Here is a 25,022-nt window from a genome sequence, read left to right as displayed (position 1 = left end):
ATCTTTCCACCTCCAATTTGGTCTCCCACTTCTTCTCGTTCCCTCCACCTCTGACACATATATCTTCTTTGTCATTCTCTCATTCTCTCCATGTAACCAAACCATTTCAAAACACCCTCTTCTGTTCTGTCAACCACACTCTTTTTATTACCACACATCTCTCTTACCCTCTCATTAGTTACTTGATCAAACCACCTCACACCACATATTGTCCTCAAACATCTCATTTCCAGCACATCCACCCTCCTCCACACAACTCTATCCATAGCCCACGCCTCAGAACCATATTACATTGTTGGAACCACTATTCCTTCAAACATACCCATTTTTGTTTTCCAAGATAACGTTCTCAACTTCCACACATTTTTCAACGCTCCCAGAACTTTCACCCCTTTCCCCACCCTATGATTCACTTCCGCTTCCATGATTCCATCCGCTGCCAAATCCACTCCCAGATATCTAAAACACTTTACTTCCTTCAGTTTTCTCCATTCAAACTTACCTCCCAGTTGACTTGTCCCTCAACCCTACGGTACTAAATAACCTTGCTCTTATTCACATTTACTTTCAGCTTTCTTCTTTCACACACTTTACCAAACTCAGTCACCAGCTTCTGCAGTTTCTCACCCGAATCAGCCACCAGCGGTGTATCATCAGTGAACAACAACTGACTCACTTCCCAAGCTCTCTCATCCACAACAAACTGCATACCTGCCCCTCTTTCTAAAACTCTTGCATTCACCTCGCTAACAACCCCATCCATAAAAAAATTAAACGACCATGGAGACAACTCGCGCCCCTGCTGCAAACCAATATTCACTGAGAACCAATCACTTTCCTCTCTTCCTACACGTACACATGCCGTACATCCTCGAGAAAAACTTTTCACTGCTTCTAACAACTTACCTCCCACACCATATATTCTTAATACCTTCCATAGAGCATCTCTATCAACTCTATCATATGCCTTCTCCAGAGCCATGAACGCTACATACAAATCCATTTGCTTTTGTAAGTATTTCTTACATACATTCTTCAAAGCAAACACCTGATCCACACATCCTCTACCACTTCTGAAACCACACTGCTCTTCTCCAATCTGATGTTCTGTACATGCCTTCACCCTCTCAATCAATACCCTCCCATATAATTTCCCAGGAATACTCAACAAACTTATACCTCTGTAATTTGAGCGTTCACTCTTATCCCCTTTGCCTTTGTACAGTGGCACTATGCAAGCATTCTGCCAGTCCTCAGGCACCTCACCAATGAGTCATACATACATTGAATAACCTTACCAACTAGTCAACAATGCAGTCACCCCCTTTTTTAATAGATTCCACTGCAGTACCATCCAAACCCGCTGCCTTGCCGGCTTTCATCTTCCGCTAAGCTTTTACTACCTTTTCCCTGTTTACCCAATAATTCTCCCTAACTCTCTCACTTTGCACATCTCCTCGACCAAAAACCCTATATCTGCCACTCTATCATCAGACACATTTAACAAACCTTCAAACATCTTTTTATTCCCCTTAAGATTTAATGATACTCACTCACCCCAACTCTCTTTTTAACCTCTTGCACCTTTCTTTTGACCTCTTGCTGCTTTCTTTTACACATATTCCCTGCAAAACTTGTCCAAACGACTCTCTCTTCTCTTTCACTAACAGTTTTACCTCTTCATTCCACTATTCACGACCCTTCTAATCTGCCCACCTCCTGCCTTTCTCATGCCACAGGCATCTTTTGCACAGGCCATCTCTGCTTCCCTAAATACATCCCATTCCTCCCCCACTCCCCTAACGTAATTTTCTCTCACCTTTTGCCATTCTGCACTCAATCTCTCCTGGTATTTCCTCACACAAGTCTCCTTTCCAAGCTCACTTACTCTCACCACTCTCTTCTCCCCAACATTCTCTCTTTCTTTGAAAACCTCTACAAATCTTCACCTTCGCCTCCATAAGATAATCTTACATCCCTCCAGCTGCTGCTGTCAGCACATTAACATCCAAAAGTCTCTCTTTTACATCCCTATCAATTAACATGTAATCTGATAGTGCCCTCTGGCCATCTCTCCTACTCATATAAGTATACTTATGTATATCTTTCTTTTTAAACCAGGTATTCCCAATCACCAGTCCTTTTTCAGCACACAAATCCACAAGTTCTTTACCATCTCCATTTACAACACTGAACACTCCATGTACACCAATTATACCCTCACCTGCCACATTACTCACCTTTGCATTCAAATCACCCACACTTTAACCTGGTCCTGTTCAGTTACACAGTACGTGCATAATATAAACAAACTTTGAAATGAATCTACCTCGATATGCAATTGGTAGAATCGTAATTGCTGGCTTATTTTTGGTCATAAAGTTATCCCTTCTCAATGCCTTGTACTTTGGGGAAATTTCAAATAACTTGGGAGAATTAGGTGATTATGTTTTCAGGAGAAGGGGATTTGTACTCTTTCAAAATCAGTCATCCTTTGTGGGAAATGTAGAAATTTGAGTATGCAGGAGGGCAGTCCAGGGCCTGAAAAGTCTTAGCTGATAAGAGGATCAGCATTGCAATTTAGTTACAGACAGAGCTTGGCAGTGGAGTTGGAGACAGAACTCCAAAATTGACTTTGTCTTTATGAGGTGATATGTACTATACTATTGTCAACCTATATGTACAACAATATGTGTTGTATCTCTTGAAATACTTAACTGTTTTAAAAACAAAATTTTCTTAAATGTTGTCATCTTTTTTCAGAATTTTCTCATTATGATCTGTTTCCACGGGCCTTGGGAGAGATAGTAGAACGTTACCACGTGAGAGAACTGCACCTTAGCTTAACTCAAGGCTTATGGCGGCACCGAAAGTGGGGATACCCTATTGTTGATGCTCCACCAGGAGCACAGCTTTGGGTCTGGTTCAATCCATCATCAGACAAGTAAGTTCTTTAAAAAGGATAAGTATTTTCTGTAGGTTCAGTAAATAGAGCAAGGGTTCTTAACTATTTCTTGCATGTGTGCCAATTAGGTTTGCCTGCTTAGTTTGTGGACCATCCCCCGCTTATTTAGGGAGTGGAGGCCTAGTTCCACATCTGAACCACTCAGTAGTGTGAGTACAGTGTAATTTATGAAGTTACCAGTATTGTGCATAATGAACTTGATGAGTTAGGACGAAGAATAGTGACAAAAGCTAAATGTTATTTGCAAAATAGATACAAATGGTGTGTTACAAATGGCCAAAATTAAGCAGCCTTCAGTAAGTAAAAAAAAAAAAAGCAACAGTATTTTATTATTTCCCACCAGAACTAGAATTTTTGGCTTGTTGGCTGATAAGGCACACCAGAGATCAGGGTCAGTGTTCAACTGAGAGTGTTACCACCATTACATTTTGATTGCCAGGAGTGCAGAGAAACTAAACTCATGCAGTTATGTGGAGAAGCAGGGAATAAGAAATCCCAGGATGAGATGACACCTTGCAATACACTCAATTGGTCTTTGCCTAAAATGCCCTGAGCTCTTCCTTTGTGAGTGTATTTTAGATGGTGCTATCAGTGATGAGCTCTGAGAACTCTTCTTGCACTTCATCAGGAAATATATCTACATACTATTGGAAATCAATTCTTATGAGTGACATGACTGAATAGTTAACCTTGATACCAGGAAAGTGTGGCTTGAAAGTTTATTTGTCAAGGAATGTATTTGCTCTAAGATTTTGTTTTGCAAATCTAGTTCAGTATATTAACAAGAATTTCACTGAGTTTGTGGAATGCCAATATGTGATCAGTATCTACTTTTTTCTTCCACAGTTCAGGCTTTGCAATGAAAACACCTATGTGATCATTGTGGGTGGTGATAGTTTCTTCCTCCTTTAGAGCTTCCAATTCAGTTAGTCCAGTGTTTTGAAGATATAATTGAGGTCAGTAAAGAACACAAAGCTCTTGTTGAGGAGCAAAAACCAAAGATCATGTTTGTTCTGGATTGCCCATGTATGTTGGGAGTTCCTGTTGTGCAACTAACCCCCTTTCTAATGGACTTCATTGTATCAGAATTCAGCTTCCTACAAATCCTTCAGACCTCAGTCAGCTAAGTTAAGGATCTAATGGAAATTTTACCAAATTGTATTACATCACAAATTTAGTCTGGTAAGTTAAGTACCCATCAGAAGGAGTTTGGGATGTAATGGAATAGTCCATTATATTCAAAGCTCTACCTGGGACACTAAGCATCAGAACATGTGACAAACTGTTATGCATCACTTTGTCACGTTCCTTTTCTTTATTTTGCTGACATACATTGTTTTCTCTGAACGTATGTGCATAGTTTTGCACTGATTTATGATATTTAATGGTGCAGTATTATCTTATGTGACTTTACACCTACAAAGATAATTGGGGTTGAAATTTCAAGAAGATAGACAGCATGGTCACTGCCCACCACTCGTGAGATAAGTGCCCACTTGGTTATGACATAAACTCACTTGGTGCCTGTGCTTTCATTCCAGTGCTGTGTTTTGTGTGATAAAAAGTTGCCTTTTTTTTTTTTTTTAGTAAATCATGGCAGATAAGAATGCTGTCAGTGTTGCATGTGCTAAAAGATCCAGGAAACACTTCAGCACTAATGGAAAACTCAAGATGATTGAGAATCATGAGTGTGGGGAGAGTAGGTTATGCCTCATGGAAGCCCCCATGTCTGACTAACAGATGATTCAGGTAACCCCAAGTGACTATGGAGATGTTTCCTTTTGATGCAAAAAAGGTTTTGCTTCTTCATGAACACCTCATGGAGGAAATGAGGTAGGTTTCCATTACACTTATTGATATTTCATTTATAACGATCCTTGGAGAAATTGATTTGTAATGGAATTTGGCTTCTAATGAATGCCACCCCATCCCACAGGAAACTGCACAAGTGCATGAAAGAAAAAAAGATGATAAGATAAACATTCTCTTTTCGCACACCTCTTCTGATCGCCTTACCCTGCCTTAGCGAGATAGTGCCAGGAAACAGATGAAGAAAGGGCTCATCCGCTCACATCCATACACAAACTGTCATGTGAAATGCATAGAAGCCACAGCTTCCTATCCACAACCAGGCCTCACATACCCTTCCATGATTGACCACATACACTTCACATGCCTTGGTTCAGTCCATTGATAGCACATTGACCCCGTAAAACCACATCATTCCAATTCACTCTTATTCCTTGCATGCTTTTCACCCTTTTGCATGTTCAGGCCCCGATCTCTCAAAATCTTTTTCACTCCATCCTTTCCCCTCCAGTTTTGTCTCCCAGGTCTCCTTGTTCCAACCATTTTGACATATATATATCTTCTTTGTCAACTTTTCCTAACTCATTCTCTCCATATGTCTAAACCATTTCAACACAACTCCTTCTGCTCTCTACACCACACTTTTTATTACCACACATCTCCCTTACCCTTTCATTACCACCTCACAACACTTATTGTCCTCAAACATTTCGTTTCCAACACGTCTCCCCTCCTTCGCACAACCCTTCTATAGCCCATGCCTCACAACCATATGATATTGTTGGGACTATTATTCCTTCCAACATATCCTTTTTAGCTCTTCCAGTTAACATTCTCTTTCCACACATAATTCAGCTCTCCCAGAACCTTGGCTCCCTACCCCACCCTATGACTCGCCTCTGCTTCCATGGTTCAATTCACTGCCATGTCCCATCGTAGATATCTAAAACACTTCACTTCCTCCAATTTTTTCCATTCAGACAACATCCCAACTAACTTGTCCCTCAACCTTGTAATTATGGCCATGAAAAACATCCCTAAAGACCCCCTAGACTACTCATACAGCATCCACCGACTGTACAAGCTCCCGCTCCAGTGTCAGGTTCGTCAGGGTCCTCTTCTTCCTCTTGGCACTTACGATGCAATCATAGGCTGAGTAGTTCAGCTCATTGACAGTAACCATGTAGATAATGAGAGTGATAGAGCAGGGCATAGATGTTGTCTATATCACAGCTATATAGAGAATAACACTCACTGCTCATTGTGGTGAGACATTGCACTGAGAAACAAAGGAGGTGCCATCAGACCCCTATGCTGTCAAGAGAGAGAAATGTGCAGTCCTTGCTGCCAGATTTTAATGAACCCAGCTGCCTGGTCTTGCTAATGTGAGTGCTTTACTTGAGATTCTTAAGATGATGATTGTACTGAACTTAGTTGGAATTACTGAAAATCAGCTGATAGAATAATAGTTGCAACTGTTGTACTATATTGCCTCATGCTTACTTGCCTTATACCTTTGCTGCTAATTGAGAGTGAGTCTTGGAGAGGGAGATGCTTACTGCAAAGTTAAAAGGACTCCAGCTGGTCAGGGAGAAGCCATCATGGGTTAATTCACTCACCTAATCAATATAGTCATGGTTTGACATAGTCACAGTGTCTTTTTCCATATTTTTTATTTCTGCATTTTTTCACATGGTGCTTTTACCCCAGTTGCTTCTTCCTGTTTCACTGCTGTTTCTAGGTTGTGGAATTTGAAAGTCAAAAATGATAGATAAATTCACAGCCATTACAGGAATCTGAATTTTTTGTTGGCGTTCACGAAAAACATTACTTTTGCTTGATAAAAAGGACTGGCAAGTATCTAAACCATTACCAACCTTTTATATTGTGTCATATCAGAGGTATTCTTATTATTGTCAAAGCTACAATCTTGCATTATTTCTTTACTTTCACTGTTTTTTTTCAAGCCACACCTCTTCATGCCATAATTTTATTGATAAACAGGCATTCTTATGAGAAAATTCATTTGGTTGTGGTGCCAAATCTCCCCAAGCAGTGGCAGGATCTCATTGGAGAGCAGTAAGTAGCAGCATGACACACTAAATTGTCAAAAAGATGCAGACGGAAATGTAAAGGACCAATTTTGGGTGTGTAGAGCTGACTTTGAAAACAGTGAATGAGTTAATGAGTGCAGAGATAATTGATCTTGTGGCATTGAAACCTAATCCACTGTAGTGGACAAGTTAATGAGAAGGATGATAGAAAGATAAATCTGATAGATTCACCTCAAAATGTAAAATACAAGAATATTTAACGAGCATACATATGTGCAAGTATGAAGTCTGTTGGGGATGAGAGAGCTTGGGAAGTGAGTCAGTTGTTGTTCGCTGATGATACAGCGCTGGTGGCTGATTCATGTGAGAAACTGCAGAAGCTGGTGACTGAGTTTGGTAAAGTGTGTGGAAGAAGAAAGTTAAGAGTAAATGTGAATAAGAGCAAGGTTATTAGGTACAGTAGGGTTGAGGGTCAAGTCAATTGGGAGGTGAGTTTGAATGGAGAAAAACTGGAGGAAGTGAAGTGTTTTAGATATCTGGGAGTGGATCTGGCAGCGGATGGAACCATGGAAGCGGAAGTGGATCATAGGGTGGGGGAGGGGGCGAAAATTCTGGGGGCCTTGAAGAATGTGTGGAAGTCGAGAACATTATCTCGGAAAGCAAAAATGGGTATGTTTGAAGGAATAGTGGTTCCAACAATGTTGTATGGTTGCGAGGCGTGGGCTATGGATAGAGTTGTGCGCAGGAGGATGGATGTGCTGGAAATGAGATGTTTGAGGACAATGTGTGGTGTGAGGTGGTTTGATCGAGTGAGTAACGTAAGGGTAAGAGAGATGTGTGGAAATAAAAAGAGCGTGGTTGAGAGAGCAGAAGAGGGTGTTTTGAAGTGGTTTGGGCACATGGAGAGAATGAGTGAGGAAAGATTGCCCAAGAGGATATATGTGTCGGAGGTGGAGGGAACGAGGAGAAGAGGGAGACCAAATTGGAGGTGGAAAGATGGAGTGAAAAAGATTTTGTGTGATCGGGGCCTGAACATGCAGGAGGGTGAAAGGAGGGCAAGGAATAGAGTGAATTGGAGCGATGTGGTATACCGGGGTTGACGTGCTGTCAGTGGATTGAATCAAGGCATGTGAAGCGTCTGGGGTAAACCATGGAAAACTGTGTAGGTATGTATATTTGCGTGTGTGGACGTATGTATATACATGTGTATGGGGGGGGGTTGGGCCATTTCTTTCGTCTGTTTCCTTGCGCTACCTCGCAAACGCGGGAGACAGCGACAAAGAAAAAAAAAACAAAAACATATGTGCAAAGATACACAGTTCTCTTTACTGTTAAGCCACCAGTACGTCATTGTTTTATAATTTTGATGACATGATTAGTGTGTGATAGATGCACGATGCTAGCAGAGATTAGTATATTTCTGTACAATATCTTATAAGTTAAAGTATTTTGGTATAGGATAAAAAAGTATTAATTTTTTTAGGTTTTATAATAGATTCATTCACACATAGAGATAGACTTTGAAAGTATATTTTTTTACTTGTAAGAACTGTACTCTTAACACATGTGTATTTGGATTTATTTTGGATTTATCCATGGACCACTGAGAAATAGTTAAGAACCCGTGAAATAGAGTTTCAGACATAATTGAGAAACCTATGATTATTTACTTTGTCCTTTTACTTTTCAGCCTAATTGAGAAACCTATGATTATTTATTTAAGCTTTTACTTTTCAGCTTAGACCAAACATGGCGGGACTTGGTGAATGCACTCAGTGGCCTTGTTTGTGCATCACTGAACTTCATTGATTCGACAAATACTGTTTCTCCAGGACTTAGTTATCGCCCCCAAGGACTAGCTGAAGAATGGTGAGTTTATTTGCTATCACTAGAACAAACATTGGTGTATTTTGAATTTTTGTCAGTGATGAAATCCATCTCTGTCCTCCAGGTTTGTCTTGTCCACTGTCCAGCTCACGCTTGATGTTGGAAATGCATTTCTGGAAAAAAGATTTTGACAGAATCATTGTACAGTATAGTGAACTCCATTTTACTTGTGGATTTAAAAGGTTAAGGCAAGGTTGAATTCACAGAGGGGATTTCTCAACCAAATTTTCACAAGCAAGTATGAATATGTACATGTATATATGTCTGTGTATGTATATATTGACATGTATATGTATGTATATGGGCGTTTATGTATATATATACGTGTATATGAGTGGATGGTCCATTCTTTGTCTGTTTCCTGGCGCTACCTCGCTGATGCAGGAAACAGTGATTAAGTATAATAATGATAATGTTAGTAATAGTAATATTGATGATTCATATATTCATGTATTTATTTATTATACTTTGTCGCTTTCTCCCACATCAGCGATGTAGCGCAAGGAAACAGATGAAAGAATTGCCCAACCCACCCACATACACGTGTATGTGTATACATACACGTCCACACACGCACATATACATACATACCTATACATCTCAACATATACATACATATACACACACAGACATATACATATATAGACATGTACATAATTCATACTGTCTGCCCTTATTCATTTCCATTGCCACCCCACCACACATGAAATGACATCCCCCTCCCCCCGCATGTGTGCGAGGTAGTGCTCGGAAAAGACAACAAAAGCCACATTCGTTCACAGTCAGTCTCTAGCTGTCGTGTATAATGCACCGAAACCACAGTTCCCTTTCCACATCCAGGCCCCACAAAACTTTCCATGGTTTACCCCAGATGCTTCACATGCCCTGGTTCAATCCATTGACAGCACGTCCACCCCAGTATGCCACATCTTTCCAATTCACTCTATTCCTTGCACGCCTTTCACCCTCCTGCATGTTCAGACCCCGATCACTCAAAATCTTTTTCACTCTATCTTTCCACCTCCAATTTGGTCTCCCACTTCTTGTTCCCTCCATCTCTGACACATATATCCTCTTTGTCAGTCTTTCCTCACTCATTCTCTCCATGTGACCAAACCATTTCAGAACACCCTCTTCTGCTCTCTCAACCACACTCTTTTTATTACCACACATCTCTCTTACCCCTTCATTACGTACTCGATCAAACCACCTCACACCACATATTGTCCTCAAACATCTCATTTCCAGCACATCCACCCTCCTCCTCACAACTATATCTATAGCCCATGCCTCTCAACCATATAACATTGTTGGAACCACTATTCCTTCAAACATATCCATTTTTGCTTTCCAAGATAACATTCTTGACTTCCACACATTTTTCAAAGCTCCCAGAACTTTTGCTCCCTCCCCCACCCTAAGATACACTTCTGCTACAATGGTTCCATGCTGCCAAATCCACTCCCAGATATCTAAAACACACTTCACTTTCTCCAGTTTTTCTCCATCAAACTTACCTCCCAATTGACTTGTCCCTCAAACCTGCTGTACCTAATAACCTTGCTCTTATTCACATTTACTTTCAGCTTTCTTATTTCACACACTTTACCAAACTCAGTCACCAGCTTCTGCAGTTTCTCACCCGAATCAGCCACCAAGGCTTTTATCATCAGCAAACAACAACTGACCCCCTTCCCAAGCTCTCTCATCCACAACAGACTGCATACGTTCCCCTCTTTCCAAAACTCTTGCATTCACCTCCCTAACAACCCCATCCATAAACAAATTAAACAACCATGGAGACATCACACACCCCTGCCCCAAACCAACAATCACTGAGAACCAATCACTTTCCTCTCCTCCTACTCGTACAGATGCCTTACATCCTCGATAAAAACTTTCCACTGATTCTAAAAAAAATTGCCTCCCACACCATATATTCTTAATACCTTCCACAGAGCATCTCTATCAACTCTATCATATGCCTTCTCCAGATCCATAAATGCTACATACAAATCCATTTGCTTTTCTAAGTATTTCTCACATCCATTCTTCAAAGCAAACACCTGATCCATACATCCTCTACCACTTCTGAAACCACACTGTATTCCCCAATCTGATGCTCTGTACATGCCTTCACCCTCACAGTCAATACCCTCCCATATAATTTCCCAGGAATACTCAACAAACTTATACCTCTGTAATTTGACCACTCACCACAGCATTCCCAAACCACTCTTCCCCTTTGCCTTTGCACAGTGGCACTATGCAAGCATTCTGCCAATCCACAGGCACCTCACCATGAGTCATACATACATTAAATAACCTCACCAGCCAGTCAACAATACAGTTACCCCTTTTTTTTTTTAATAAATTCCACTGCAATACCATCCAACCTGCTGCCTTGCCAGTTTTCATTTTCTGCAGAGCTTTTACTACCTATTCTCTCTTTACCAAATCATTCTCCCTAACCCTGTCACTTTGCACACCACCTCGACCAAAACACCCTATATTTGCCACTCTATCATCAAACACATTCAACAAACCTTCAAAATACTCACTCCATCTCCTTCTCACATCACCACCACTTGTTATCACCTCCCCATTAGCCCCCTTAACTGTTGTTCCCATTTGTTCCCTTGTCTTACATACTTTATTTACCTCCTTCCAAAACATCTTTTTATTCTCCCTAAGATGTAATGATACTCTCTCACCCCAACTCTCATTTGCCCTCTTTTTCACCTCTTGCACCTTTCTCTTGACCTCCTTCCTCTTTCTTTTATACATCTCCCAGTCATTTGCATAATTTTCCTGCAAAAGTTGTCCAAATGCCTCTCTCTTCTCTTTCACTAATAATCTTACTTCTTCATCCCACCACTCACTACTCTTTCTAATCTGCCCACTTCCCACGCTTCTCATGCCACAAGCATCTTTTGCTCAAGCCATCACTGCTTCCCTAAATACATCCCATTCCTCCCCCACTCCCCTTACGTCCTTTGTTCTCACCATTTTCCATTCTGTACTCAGTTTCTTCTGATACTTCCTCACACAAGTCTCCTTCCCAAGTTCACTTACTCTCACCACTCTCTCCACCCCAACATTCTCTCTTCTTTTCTGAAAACCTCTACAAATCTTCACCTTTGCCTCCGCATGATAATGATCAGACATCCCTCCAGTCGCACCTTTCAGCACATTAACATCCAAAAGTCTCTCTTTCGGGCACCTATCAATTAACACATAATCCAATAATGCTCTCTGGCCATCTCTCCTACTTACATACGTATACTTATGTATATCTCTGTTTTTAAACTGGTATTCCCAATCACCAGTCCTTTTTCAGCACATAAATCTACAGACTCTTCACCATTTCCATTTACAACACTGAACACCCTATGTGCACCAATTATTCCCTCAACTGCCACATTACTCACCTTTGCATTTAAATCACCCATCACTATAACCCGGTCTCGTGCATCAAAACTACTAACACACTTACTGAGCTGCTCCCAAAACACGTGCCTCTCATGATCTTTCTTGTCATGCCCAGGTGCATATGCACCAATAATCACCCATCTCTCTCCATCCACTTTCAGTTTTACCCATATCAGTCTAGAGTTTACTTTCTTACACTCTATCACATACTCCCACCACTCCTGTTTCAGGAGTAGTGCTGCTCCTTGCCTTGCTCTTGTCCTCTCACTCACCCCTGACTTTACTCCCAAGACATTCCCAAACCACTCTTCCCCTTTACCCTTAAGCTTCATTTCACTCAGAGCCAAAACATCCAGGTTCCTTTCCTCAAACATACTATGTCTCTCCTTTTTTCTCATCCACACACATTCAGACATCCCAATCTGAGCCTTCGAGGAGGATGAGCACTCCCCGCATGACTCCTTCTTCTGTTTCCCCTTTTAGAAAGTTAAAATACAAGGAGGGGAGGGTTTACAGCCCCCTTGCTCCCGTCCCCTTTAGTCACCTTCTACGACATGTGAGGAATGCATGGGAAGTATTCTTTCTCCCCTATCCTCATCATAAGAACTATATTTCATGCTAAATACAAATATGGTATTAAAATAACATTTAGTCCTCTTAGTGACACTTAATTAAGCTGTTAATTGAAGTCAATTTTTAAATATTTCTGCTTGATTGCATCTTATCTAATGAGTATTTTTCTGTAAATGAGAGCATGATATATTTTCCATGATTATTTCAAGTATAGAAGTGTTTGAATATTTTATCTTTCAGTTTTAAAACAAAAAGTTTTTTTAGCTTAGTTTTGTCAGAAAACAGATATCCTTAGAAAACTCATTACAAGAAGTATTTTTCATGCTTAATTCAAATCTTGTGTTAAAATATCGTTTTGTCATCTTTATGATTTACAATTAAGCTGTTACATGATTTCAATTTCAAATATTTTCTGTTTTTTTGCATCGTATTTACTAGGTATGTATTGGTAACTGAGAGCATTATGATATATTTTCTATGATTATTTCAAGTGTAGAAGTGTTGAATATTTTATGTTTCAATTTTGAGAAAAAAAAATTGGAGCCAAAAGATGCTTTAAATTATTACTTTCAATTTTTGGCAGAAGAATAGATTTCCTTTAAAATTTTATTATGAGAAGCATATTTTATGCTGAATACAAATCTAGTGTTAGAATATCGTTTAGTCTCCATGACATTCAATTAAACTGTTAAATGAATTCAGTTTTGAATATTCTCTGATCCTTTGCATTGTATTTACTGGGTATGTATCGGTAAATGAGAGCATTATGATATATTAACCATGATTATTTCAAGTATAGAAGTGTTTGAATATCTTATCTTTCAGTTTTGAAACAAAAAGTTTTTGGAGCTAAAATTTACCCTGAACCATTACCTTCAGTTTTTGTTTTTGTTTTTCAGAAAAATGAACTTCCACTAAAAACTCATAATAAGAAGTATTTTCCGTTCTGAATACAAACATGGTGTTGAAACAACGTTTAATCTTCATACTAACAGTCAATTAATGTTTTATGAAGTAGCTTTTGAAATATATCTGTTTCTTTGCATCTTATTTTCTAAGTATATATCGGTAATTGAGAGCATTATGATATATTTTTCATGATTATTTCAAGTATAGAAGTGTTTGAATATCTTTTCTTTCAATTTTGAAACAAAATGTTTTTGGTGCCTGAAAATACCTTCAATTTTTGGTATTTTTCTCAGAAAAATAGATTTCCTTTAAAAACTCATTATAAGAAGTATTTTTCATGCTGAATACAAATCTGGTGTTAGAATATCGTTTAGTCTTCATGACATTCAATTAAACTTAAATGAATTCAATTTTGAATACTTTCAGATCCTTTGCATTTTATTTACTGGGTATTTATCGGTAACTGAGAGCATTATGGTATATTTTTCATGGTTATTTCAACTATAGAAGTGTTTGAATATCTTATATTTCAGTTTTGAAACAAAACGTTTTTGGAGCTAAAATATACCCTGAACCATTACATTCACTTTTTGTGCTTTTTTTCAGAAAAATAGATTTCCATTAAAGATTCATTATAAAAATTATTTTCCTTTCTAAATACAAATATGGTGTTGAAATCACGTTTAGCCCTCATGCTGACAATCAATTAAACTGTTAGATGAAATAAATTTCAAGATATTTCTGTTTCTTCGCATCGTATTTCCTGAGTACATATTGGTAACTGAGAGCATTATAGTATATTTCTCATGATTATTTCAAGTATAGAAGTGTTTGAATATCTTGTCTTTCAATTTTGAATCAAAAAGTTTTTGGTGCCTAAAAATACCCTTCAATATTATGGTAATTTTCTCAGAAAAATAATTTCCTTTAAAAACTCATCATAAGAAGTATTTTTCATGGTGAATACAAATCTGGTGTTAGAATACCGTTTATTTTTTATGACATTCAACTTTAAAACAAAAAGTTTTTTGAGTGAAAAAATACCCTGAACTGTTACCTTCAATTTTTAAAATTTTTGTCAGAAAAATAGATATCCTTGAAAACTCATTGCAAGAAGTATTTTTCATGCTTAATTTAAATCTGGTGTTAAGATATTGTTTTGTCATCTTTATGAGTTTCAGATAAGCTGTTAAATGAAGTCAGTTTCAAATATTTTCTGCTTCTTTGCATCATATTTACTAGGTATATATCGGTAACTGAGAGCATTATGATATATTTTCCATGATTATTTCAAGTGTAGAAGTGTTTGAATATTTATCTCTCAATTTTGAAACGAAAAAATTTGGAGCCAAAAAATGCCTGGAAGTATTACCTTCAGTTTTGGCATTTTTCTCAGAAGAATAGATTTCTTTAAAATTCATTATGAGAAGCATATTTCCTGCTGAATACAAATCTAGTGTTAGAATATCGCTTAGTCTTCATGACATTCAATTAAACTGTTAAATGGATTCAATTTTGAATATTTTCTGATCTTTTGCATTGTATTTACTGAGTACGTATCGGGAACTGAGAACATTATGATATGTTAACCATGATTATTTCAAGTATAAGGGTGTATGAATATCTTATCTTTCAATTTTGAAACAAAAATATTTGGGAGCTAAAGTATCCCCTGAACCTTCAGTTTTTGTTTTGTTTTCAGAAAATTAAAATTTTCCTCTAAAACTCATTATGAGGAGTATTTTCCTTTCTGAATACAAATACAAATAAGGTGTTCAAATAACATTTAGTCCTCATAATGACAGTCAATTAAACTGTTAAATGAAGTAAATTTTAAAGTATTTCTGCTTCTTTGCATCATATTTTCTGAGTATGTATTGGTAACTGAGAGCATTATGATATATTTTTCATGATTATTTCAAGTATAGAAGTGTTTAATATCTTATCTTTCAGTTTTGAAAGAAAAAGTTTTGGTGCCTAAAATACCCTTGTTATCCCTGGGGATAAGGGATTAAGAATACTTCCCACGTATTCCCTGCGTGTCGTAGAAGGCGACTAAAAGGGGAGGGAGCGGGGGGCTGGAAATCCTCCCCTCTCGTTTTTTTTTTAATTTTCCAAAAGAAGGAACAGAGGGGGCCAGGTGAGGATATTCCAGAAAAGGCCCAGTCCTCTGTTCTTAATGCTACCTCGCTAACGCGGGAAATGGCGAATAGTTTAAAAGAAAAGAAAGAATAGAAAAATACCCTTGTATTTTTCTCAAAAAATAGATTTCCTTTAAAAACTTCTTATAAGAAGTATTTTTCATGCTGAATACAAATCTGTTGTTAGAATATCATTTATTCTGTATGACATTCAGTTAAACTGATAAATCAATTCAATTTTGAATATTTTCTGATCCTGTGCATCGTATTTGCTGGGTATGTATCAGTAAGTGAGAGCATTATGATATATTTTCCATGATTATTTTTAAGTATAGAAGTGTTTCAATTTCTTATCTTTCAGTGTTAAAAAAAAAATATTTCAAGTATAGAAGTTTTTGAATATCTTATTTTTCAATTTTGAAACAAAAAGTTTTTTGTTGCCAAAAAATTTCTACTATATTACCTTCATTTTTTGGTATTTTTCTCAGAAATATAAATTTTCTTTATAAACTCATTATAAGAAGTATTTTTCATGCTGAATGCAAATCTGTTGTTAAAATAACATTTAGTCATCTTTATGATATTCAGTTAAGCTGTTAAATGAAGTGAATTTTAAAATATTTTCTGTTCCTTTGCATCATATTTACTGAGTATATATCATTAACTGAGAGCATTATGATATATTTTCCATGATTATTTCAAATATAGAAGTATTTGAATATTTTATCTTTCAATTTTGAAGCAAAAATGTTTTTCAGCTGAAAAATACCCAAAACTATAACCTTCAATTTTTGGTATTATTCTCAGAAAATAAGGTTTCCCTTAAAAACTCATCATAAGAATTATATTTGAGGCTGAATATAAATATGGTGTTCGATAACTCTTAATCCTCTTAATGGCACTTAATCAAGCTGTAAGATGAAGTCAATTTTTTTTAATATTTCTGCTTCAATTCATCGTATTTAATGAGTATGTATCTGTAAATGAGAGCATTATGATATATTTTCCGTGATTATTTCAAGTATAGAAGTGTTTGAATATCTTGTCTTTCAATTTTGAAAGAAAAAGTTTTGGTGCCTAAAAGTACCCTGAATTATTTATTACCTTCAGTTTTTGGTATTTTACTCAGAAAAATAGATTTCCTTTAAAAACTCATTATAAGAAGTATTTTTCATGCTGAATACAAATCTGGTGTTGGAATATCATTTATTGTTTATGACATTCAATTAAACTGATAAATGAATTCAATTTTGAATATTTTCTGATCCTATGCATTGTATTTGCTGGGTATATATCGGTAACTGAGAACATTATGATATATTTTCCATGATCATTTTAAGTATAGAAGTGTTTGAATTCTTATCTATCAATTTTGAAAAAAAAAAAAGTTTTTGGAGCTTAGAAAATACCCTGAACTCTTACCTTCAGTTTTTGGTATTTTTCTCAGAAAAATAAATTTCTTTTATAAACTCGTTATAAGAAGTACTTTTCTTTGTGAATACAAATATGGTGTTGAAATAATGTGTAGTCCTCTTACTGATGCTCAGTTAAACTGTTAAATGAGGTCAACTTTTAGATTTATTTGTAACCTCACATCATATTTACTGTGTATGTATCAGTGACTGAGAGCATTATGATATATTATTCATGATTATTTCAAGTACAGAAGTGTTTGAATATCTTACGTTCTGAGTATATATTGGTAACTGAGAGCATTATGATATATTTTTCATGATTATTTCAAGTACAGAAGTGTTTCAATATCTTGTCTTTCAATTTTGAAACAAAAAGTTTTTGGTGCCTAAAAATACCCTGAACTATTACTTTCAGTTTTTGGAATTTTTCTCAGAAAAATAGATTTCCTTTTAAAAACTCATTATAAGAAATATTTTTCAAGCTGAATACAAATTTGGTGTTAGAATATCTTTTATTCTTTATGACATTCAGTTGAACTGATAAATGAATTCAATTTTGAATATTTTCTGCTCCTATGCATCATATTTGCTGGGTATGTATCGGTAACTGAGAGCATTATGATACATTTTCCATGATTATTTCAACTATAGACGTGTTTGAATATCTTATCGTTCAATTGTGAAACAAAAAAATTTTGAAGCTTATAGATACCCTTCAATTTTTGGTATTTTTCCCAGAAAAATGAATTTCCTTTAAAAGCTCATTATAAGAAGTATTTTCCATTCAGAGTACCAATATGGTGTTGAAATAACATTTAGTCCTCTTAATGATGCTCAGTTAAATTGTTAAATGAGGTCAATTTTTAAATTTTTTTGTTACCTCGCATCGTATTTACTGAGTACGTATCAGTGACTGAGAGCATTAAGATATATTTTTCATGATTATTTCAAGTACAGAAGTGTTTGAATATTTATATTTCAATTTTGAAACAAAAAGCTTTTGGTGCCAAAAATAACATGAACTCTTACCTTCAGTTTATGGTATTTTTCTTAGAAAAATACATTTCCTTTAAAAACTCATTATAAGAAGTATTTTTGATTCTGAATACAAATATTGTGTTGAAATAATGTTTAGTCCTCTTACTGACATTCATTTAAACTGTTAAATGAAGTCATTTTTAAAATATTTCTGTTACTTTGCGTCGTATTTACTGAGTATATATTGGTAACTGTGAGCATTCTGATATATTTTTCATGATTATTTCAAGTATAGAAGTGTTTGAATATCTTAGCTTTCAATTTTGAAACAAAATGTTTTTGTTGCCAAAAAATTCCATGAACTATTACCTTTAATTTTTGGTATTTTTCTCAGAAAAATAAGTTTCCTTTATAAACTCATTATATGGAGTATTTTTCATGCTGAATACTAATCTAGTGTTAGAATACTAATCTGGTGTTATGACATACTAATCTTAATACTAATCTGGTGTTATGACATTCAGTTAAGCTGTTAAATGAAGTGAATTTTAAGATATTTTCTGTTCCTTTGCATCGTATTTACTGAATGTATAACGGTAACTGAGACCGTTATGATATATTTTCCGTGATTATTTCAAATTTAGAAGTATTTGAATACCATATCTTTCAGTTTTGAAACAAAAGTATTTTGAGCTACAAAATACCCTTAACTATTACCTTGAATTTTTGGTATTTTTCTCATAAAAAAAAGGTTTCCTTGAAAAACTTATAATGAGAAGTATATTTCAAGCTGAATACAAATATAGTGTTAAAATAACATTTAGTCCTCTTAATGACACTTGATTTAGCTGTTAAATGAAGTCAGTTTTTAAATGTTTCAGTTTCATTTCATCTTATTTAATGAGTATGTATCGGTAAAGAGCGCATTATGATATATTTTCCGTGATTATTTCAAGTATAGAAGTGTTTGAATATCATATCTTTTAATTTTAAAACAAAAAGTTTTCTGAGCTAAAAAATACTGGCATTTTTGTCAGAAAATAGATTTCCTTTAAAAACTCATTACAAGAACTATTTTTTTTTTTTTTTTTTTTTTTTTTTATACTTTGTCGCTGTCTCCCGCGTTTGCGAGGTAGCGCAAGGAAACAGACGAAAGAAATGGCCCAACCCCCCCCCATACACATGTACATACACACGTCCACACACGCAAATATACATACCTACACAGCTTTCCATGGTTTACCCCAGACGCTTCACATGCCTTGCTTCAATCCACTGACAGCACGTCAACCCCTGTATACCACATGACTCCAATTCACTCTATTTCTTGCCCTCCTTTCACCCTCCTGCATGTTCAGGCCCCGATCACACAAAATCTTTTTCACTCCGTCTTTCCACCTCCAATTTGGTCTCCCTCTTCTCCTCGTTCCCTCCACCTCCGACACATATATCCTCTTGGTCAATCTCTCCTCACTCATTCTCTCCATGTGCCCAAACCATTTCAAAACACCCTCTTCTGCTCTCTCAACCACGCTCTTTTTATTTCCACACATCTCTCTTACCCTTACGTTACTTACTCGATCAAACCACCTCACACCACACATTGTCCTCAAACATCTCATTTCCAGCACATCCATCCTCCTGCGCACATCTCTATCCATAGCCCACGCCTCGCAACCATACAACATTGTTGGAACCACTATTCCCTCAAACATACCCATTTTTGCTTTCCGAGATAATGTCCTCGACTTCCACACATTTTTCAAGGCTCCCAAAATTTTCGCCCCCTCCCCCACCCTATGATCCACTTCCGCTTCCATGGTTCCATCCGCTGACAGATCCACTCCCAGATATCTAAAACACTTCACTTCCTCCAGTTTTTCTCCATTCAAACTCACCTCCCAATTGACTTGACCCTCACCCCTACTGTACCTAATAACCTTGCTCTTATTCACATTTACTCTCAACTTTCTTCTTCCACACACTTTACCAAACTCAGTCACCAGCTTCTGCAGTTTCTCACATGAATCAGCCACCAGCGCTGTATCATCAGCGAACAACAACTGACTCACTTCCCAAGCTCTCTCATCCCCAACAGACTTCATACTTGCCCCTCTTTCCAGGACTCTTGCATTTACCTCCCTTACAACCCCATCCATAAACAAATTAAACAACCATGGAGACATCACACACCCCTGCCGCAAACCTACATTCACTGAGAACCAATCACTTTCCTCTCTTCCTACACGTACACATGCCTTACATCCTTGATAAAAACTTTTCACTGCTTCCAACAACTTGCCTTCCACACCATATATTCTTAATACCTTCCACAGAGCATCTCTATCAACTCTATCATATGCCTTCTCCAGATCCATAAATGCTACATACAAATCCATTTGCTTTTCTAAGTATTTCTCACATACTATATTTGAGCTTAATTCAAATCTGGTGTCAAAATATCATTTAGTCGTCTTTTTGACATTCAGTTAAGCTGTTAAATGAAGTTAATTTCAAAATATTTTCTGCTCTGCATTATGATGTATTTTCCATGATTAGAATTGTTTGAATATTTTGTCTTTCAGTTTTGAAACGAAAAGTTTTTGTAGCCAAAAAATACCCTGAAGTATTACTTTTATTTTTTGGCATTTTTCTCAGAAAAATAGATTTTTTTTAAAAACTCAGTATGAGAAGTATATTTTATGCTGAATAGAAATCTGGTGTTAGAATATCCTTTAGTCTTTATGACATTCAATTAAACTGTTAAATTAATTCAGTTTTGATTATTTTCTGATCTTTTTCATTGTATTTTCTGATTATGTATCAGTAACTGAGAGTATCATGATATATTTTCCATGATTATTTCAAGTATAGAAGTGTTTGAATATCGTATCTTTCAATTTTGAATCAAAAAGTTTTTTGATATAAAAAATACCCTAAACTACTACCTTCATTTTTTGGTATTTTTTCCAAAAAATAAATTTTCTTTAAAAACTCATTATAAGAAGTATTTTTCATTCTGAATACAATTATGGTGTTGAAATAATGTTTAGTCCTCTTACAGACACTCATTTAAACTGTTAAATGAAGGTAATTTAAAACTGTTTCTGTTATTTTGCATCATATTTACTGAGTGTGTATCAGTAACTGAGAGCATTGTTAAATATTTTTCATGATTATTTCAAGTATAGAAGTGTTTGAATATCTTATCTTTCAATTTTGAAACAAAAGATTTTTGGTGCCAAAAATTACTTTGGACTATTACCTTTAATTTTTGGTATTTTTCTCAGAAAAATAGACTTCCTTGATAAACTCAATAGTGGAAGTATTTTTTATGCTTAATACAAATCTGGTGTTGAAATAGCGTTTAGTCATCTTTATGACATTCAGTTAAGCTGTTAAATGAAGTCAATTTTAAAATAATTTTTTTCCTTTGCATTGTATTTACTGAGTTTATATCGTTAACTGAGTGCATTATTATATATTTTCCATGATTATTTCAAATATAGAAGTATTTGAATATCTTATCTTTCATATTTGAAACAAAAAGTTTTTTCTGCTAAAAAATACCCTAAATTATTACCTTCAATTTTTGATATTTTTCTCAGAAAAAAGGTTTCCTTTAAAAACTCATTATAAGAAGTATGTTTCATGCTGAATACAAATATGGCATTAGAATAACATTTCATCCTCTTAATGACACTTAATTAAGATGTTAAATTTTAGGGAGAATAAAAAGATGTTCTGGAAGGAGGTAAATAAAGTGCGTAAGACAAGGGAGCAAATGGGAACTTCGGTGAAGGGCGCAAGTGGGGAGGTGATAACAAGTAGTGGTGATGTGAGAAGGAGATGGAGTGAGTATTTTGAAGGTTTGTTGAATGTGTTTGATGATAGAGTGGCAGATATAGGGTGTTTTGGTCGAGGTGGTGTGCAAAGTGAGAGGGTTAGGGAAAATGATTTGGTAAACAGAGAAGAGGTAGTGAAAGCTTTGCGGAAGATGAAAGCCGGCAAGGCAGCGGGTTTGGATGGTATTGCAGTGGAATTTATTAAAAAAGGGGGTGACTGTATTGTTGACTGGTTGGTAAGGTTATTTAATGTATGTATGACTCATGGTGAGGTGCCTGAGGATTGGTGGAATGCGTGCATAGTGCCATTGTACAAAGGCAAAGGGGATAAGAGTGAGTGCTCAAATTACAGAGGTATAAGTTTGTTGAGTATTCCTGGTAAATTATATGGGAGGGTATTGATTGAGAGGGTGAATTCATGTACAGAGCATCAGATTGGGGAAGAGCAGTGTGGTTTCAGAAGTGGTAGAGGATGTGTGGATCAGGTGTTTGCTTTGAAGAATGTATGTGAGAAATACTTAGAAAAGCAAATGGATTTGTATGTAGCATTTATGGATCTGGAGAAGGCATATGATAGAGTTGATAGAGATGCTCTGTGGAAGGTATTAAGAATATATGGTGTGGGAGGAAAGTTGTTAGAAGCCAGGAAAAGTTTTTATCGAGGATGTAAGGCGTGTGTACGTGTAGGAAGAGAGGAAAGTGATTGGTTCTCAGTGAATGTAGGCTTGCGGCAGGGGTGTGTGGTGTCTCCATGGTTGTTTAATTTGTTTATGGATGGGGTTGTTAGGGAGGTAAATGCAAGAGTTTTGGAAAGAGGGGCAAGTATGAAGAGTGTTGGGGATGAGAGAGCTTGGGAAGTGAGTCAGTTGTTGTTCGCTGATGATACAGCGCTGGTGGCTGATTCATGTGAGAAACTGCAGAAGCTGGTGACTGAGTTTGGAAAAGTGTGTGGAAGAAGAAAGTTAAGAGGAAATGTGAATAAGAGCAAGGTTATTAAGTACAGTAGGGTTGAGGGTCAAGTCAATTGGGAGGTGAGTTTGAATGGAGAAAAACTGGAGGAAGTGAAGTGTTTTAGATATCTGGGAGTGGATCTGGCAGCGGATGGAACCATGGAAGCGGAAGTGGATCATAGGGTGGGGGAGGGGGCGAAAATCCTGGGGGCCTTGAAGAATGTGTGGAAGTCAAGAACATTATCTCGGAAAGCAAAAATGGGTATGTTTGAAGGAATGGTGGTTCCAACAATGTTGTATGGTTGCGAGGAGTGGGCTATGGATAGAGTTGTGCGCAGGAGGATGGATGTGCTGGAAATGAGATGTTTGAGGACAGTGTGTGGTGTGAGGTGGTTTGATCGAGTGAGTAACGTAAGGGTAAGAGAGATGTGTGGAAATAAAAAGAGCGTGGTTGAGAGAGCAGAAGAGGGTGTTTTGAAGTGGTTTGGGCACATGGAGAGGATGAGTGAGGAAAGATTGACCAAGAGGATATATGTGTCGGAGGTGGAGGGAACAAGGAGAAGAGGGAGACCAAATTGGAGGTGGAAAGATGGAGTGAAAAAGATTTTGTGTGATCGGGGCCTGAACATGCAGGAGGGTGAAAGGAGGGCAAGGAATAGAGTGAATTGGAGCGATGTGGTATACCGGGGTTGACGTGCTGTCAGTGGATTGAAGCAGGGCATGTGAAGCGTCTTGGGTAAACCATGGAAAGCTGTGTAGGTATGTATATTTGCGTGTGTGGACGTATGTATATACATGTGTATGGGGGGGGTTGGGCCATTTCTTTCGTCTGTTTCCTTGCGCTACCTCGCAAATGCGGGAGACAGCGACAAAGTATAGTAAAATATAAAATAAAATAAATTAAGATGTTTAATGAAGTTAATTTTAAAACCCTGAACTCTTACCTTCAGTTTTTGGCATATATATATATATATATATATATATATATATATATATATATATATATATATATATATATATATATATATATCAGTTCAGTGTTCAGTGTTGTAAATGGAAATGGTGAAGAGCTTGTAGATTTATGTGCTGAAAAAGGACTGGTGATTGGGAATACCTGGTTTAAAAAGCGAGATATACATAAGTATATGTATGTAAGTAGGAGAGATGGCCAGAGAGCGTTATTGGATTACGTGTTAATTGACAGGCGCACGAAAGAGAGACTTTTGGATGTTAATGTGCTGAAAGGTGCAGCTGGAGGGATGTCTGATCATTATCTTGTGGAGGCTAAGGTGAAGATTTGTATGGGTTTTCAGAAGAGTGAATGTTGGGGTGAAGAGGGTGGTGAGAGTAAGTGAGCTTGGGAAGGAGACTTGTGTGAGGAAGTACCAGGAGAGACTGAGTACAGAATGGAAAAAGGTGAGAACAGTGGAAGTAAGGGGAGTGGGGGAGGAATGGGATGTATTTGGGGAATCAGTGATGGATTGCGCAAAAGATGCTTGTGGCATGAGAAGAGTGGGAGGTGGGTTGATTAGAAAGGGTAGTGGGTGGTGGGATGAAGAAGTAAGAGTATTAGTGAAAGAGAAGAGAGAGGCATTTGGACGATTTTTGCAGGGAAAAATTGCAATTGAGTGGGAGATGTATAAAAGAAACAGACAGGAGGTCAAGAGAAAGGTGCAAGAGGTGAAAAAGAGGGCAAATGAGAGTTGGGGTGAGAGAGTATCATTAAATTTTAGGGAGAATAAAAAGATGTTCTGGAAGGAGGTAAATAAAGTGCGTAAGACAAGGGAGCAAATGGGAACTTCAGTGAAGGGCACAAATGGGGAGGTGATAACAAGTAGTGGTGATGTGAGAAGGAGATGGAGTGAGTATTTTGAAGGTTTGTTGAATGTATTTGATGATAGAGTGGCAGATATAGGGTGTTTTGGTCGAGGTGGTGTGCAAAGTGAGAGGGTTAGGGAAAATGATTTGGTAAACAGAGAAGAGGTAGTAAAAGCTTTGCGGAAGATGAAAGCCGGCAAGGCAGCAGGTTTGGATGGTATTGCAGTGGAATTTATTAAAAAAGGG

The 25,022-nt window shown here is 36.9% G+C and overlaps 1 protein-coding gene across 2 annotated transcripts in view; it reads left to right on the top strand.

The window, feature by feature from the left end:
• PIG-T (phosphatidylinositol glycan anchor biosynthesis class T) overlaps positions 1-25,022 on the top strand; it is a 91,179-nt gene that overhangs the window by 3,240 nt on the left and 62,917 nt on the right. For both annotated transcript variants that reach the window (XM_071663961.1, XM_071663970.1), the window contains exons 2-3: positions 2,764-2,944; positions 8,566-8,697. In XM_071663961.1, the coding sequence (XP_071520062.1) occupies positions 2,764-2,944; positions 8,566-8,697 (313 nt within the window). The remainder of the gene's footprint in view (positions 1-2,763; positions 2,945-8,565; positions 8,698-25,022) is intronic.

This window comes from Panulirus ornatus, chromosome 1 (assembly GCF_036320965.1).
Source record: "Panulirus ornatus isolate Po-2019 chromosome 1, ASM3632096v1, whole genome shotgun sequence".
In the NCBI taxonomy this organism is placed as follows: domain Eukaryota; kingdom Metazoa; phylum Arthropoda; class Malacostraca; order Decapoda; family Palinuridae; genus Panulirus; species Panulirus ornatus.
Note: the sequence above shows the minus strand (reverse complement) of the source record. Positions and strands in the feature narration are given on the sequence as shown.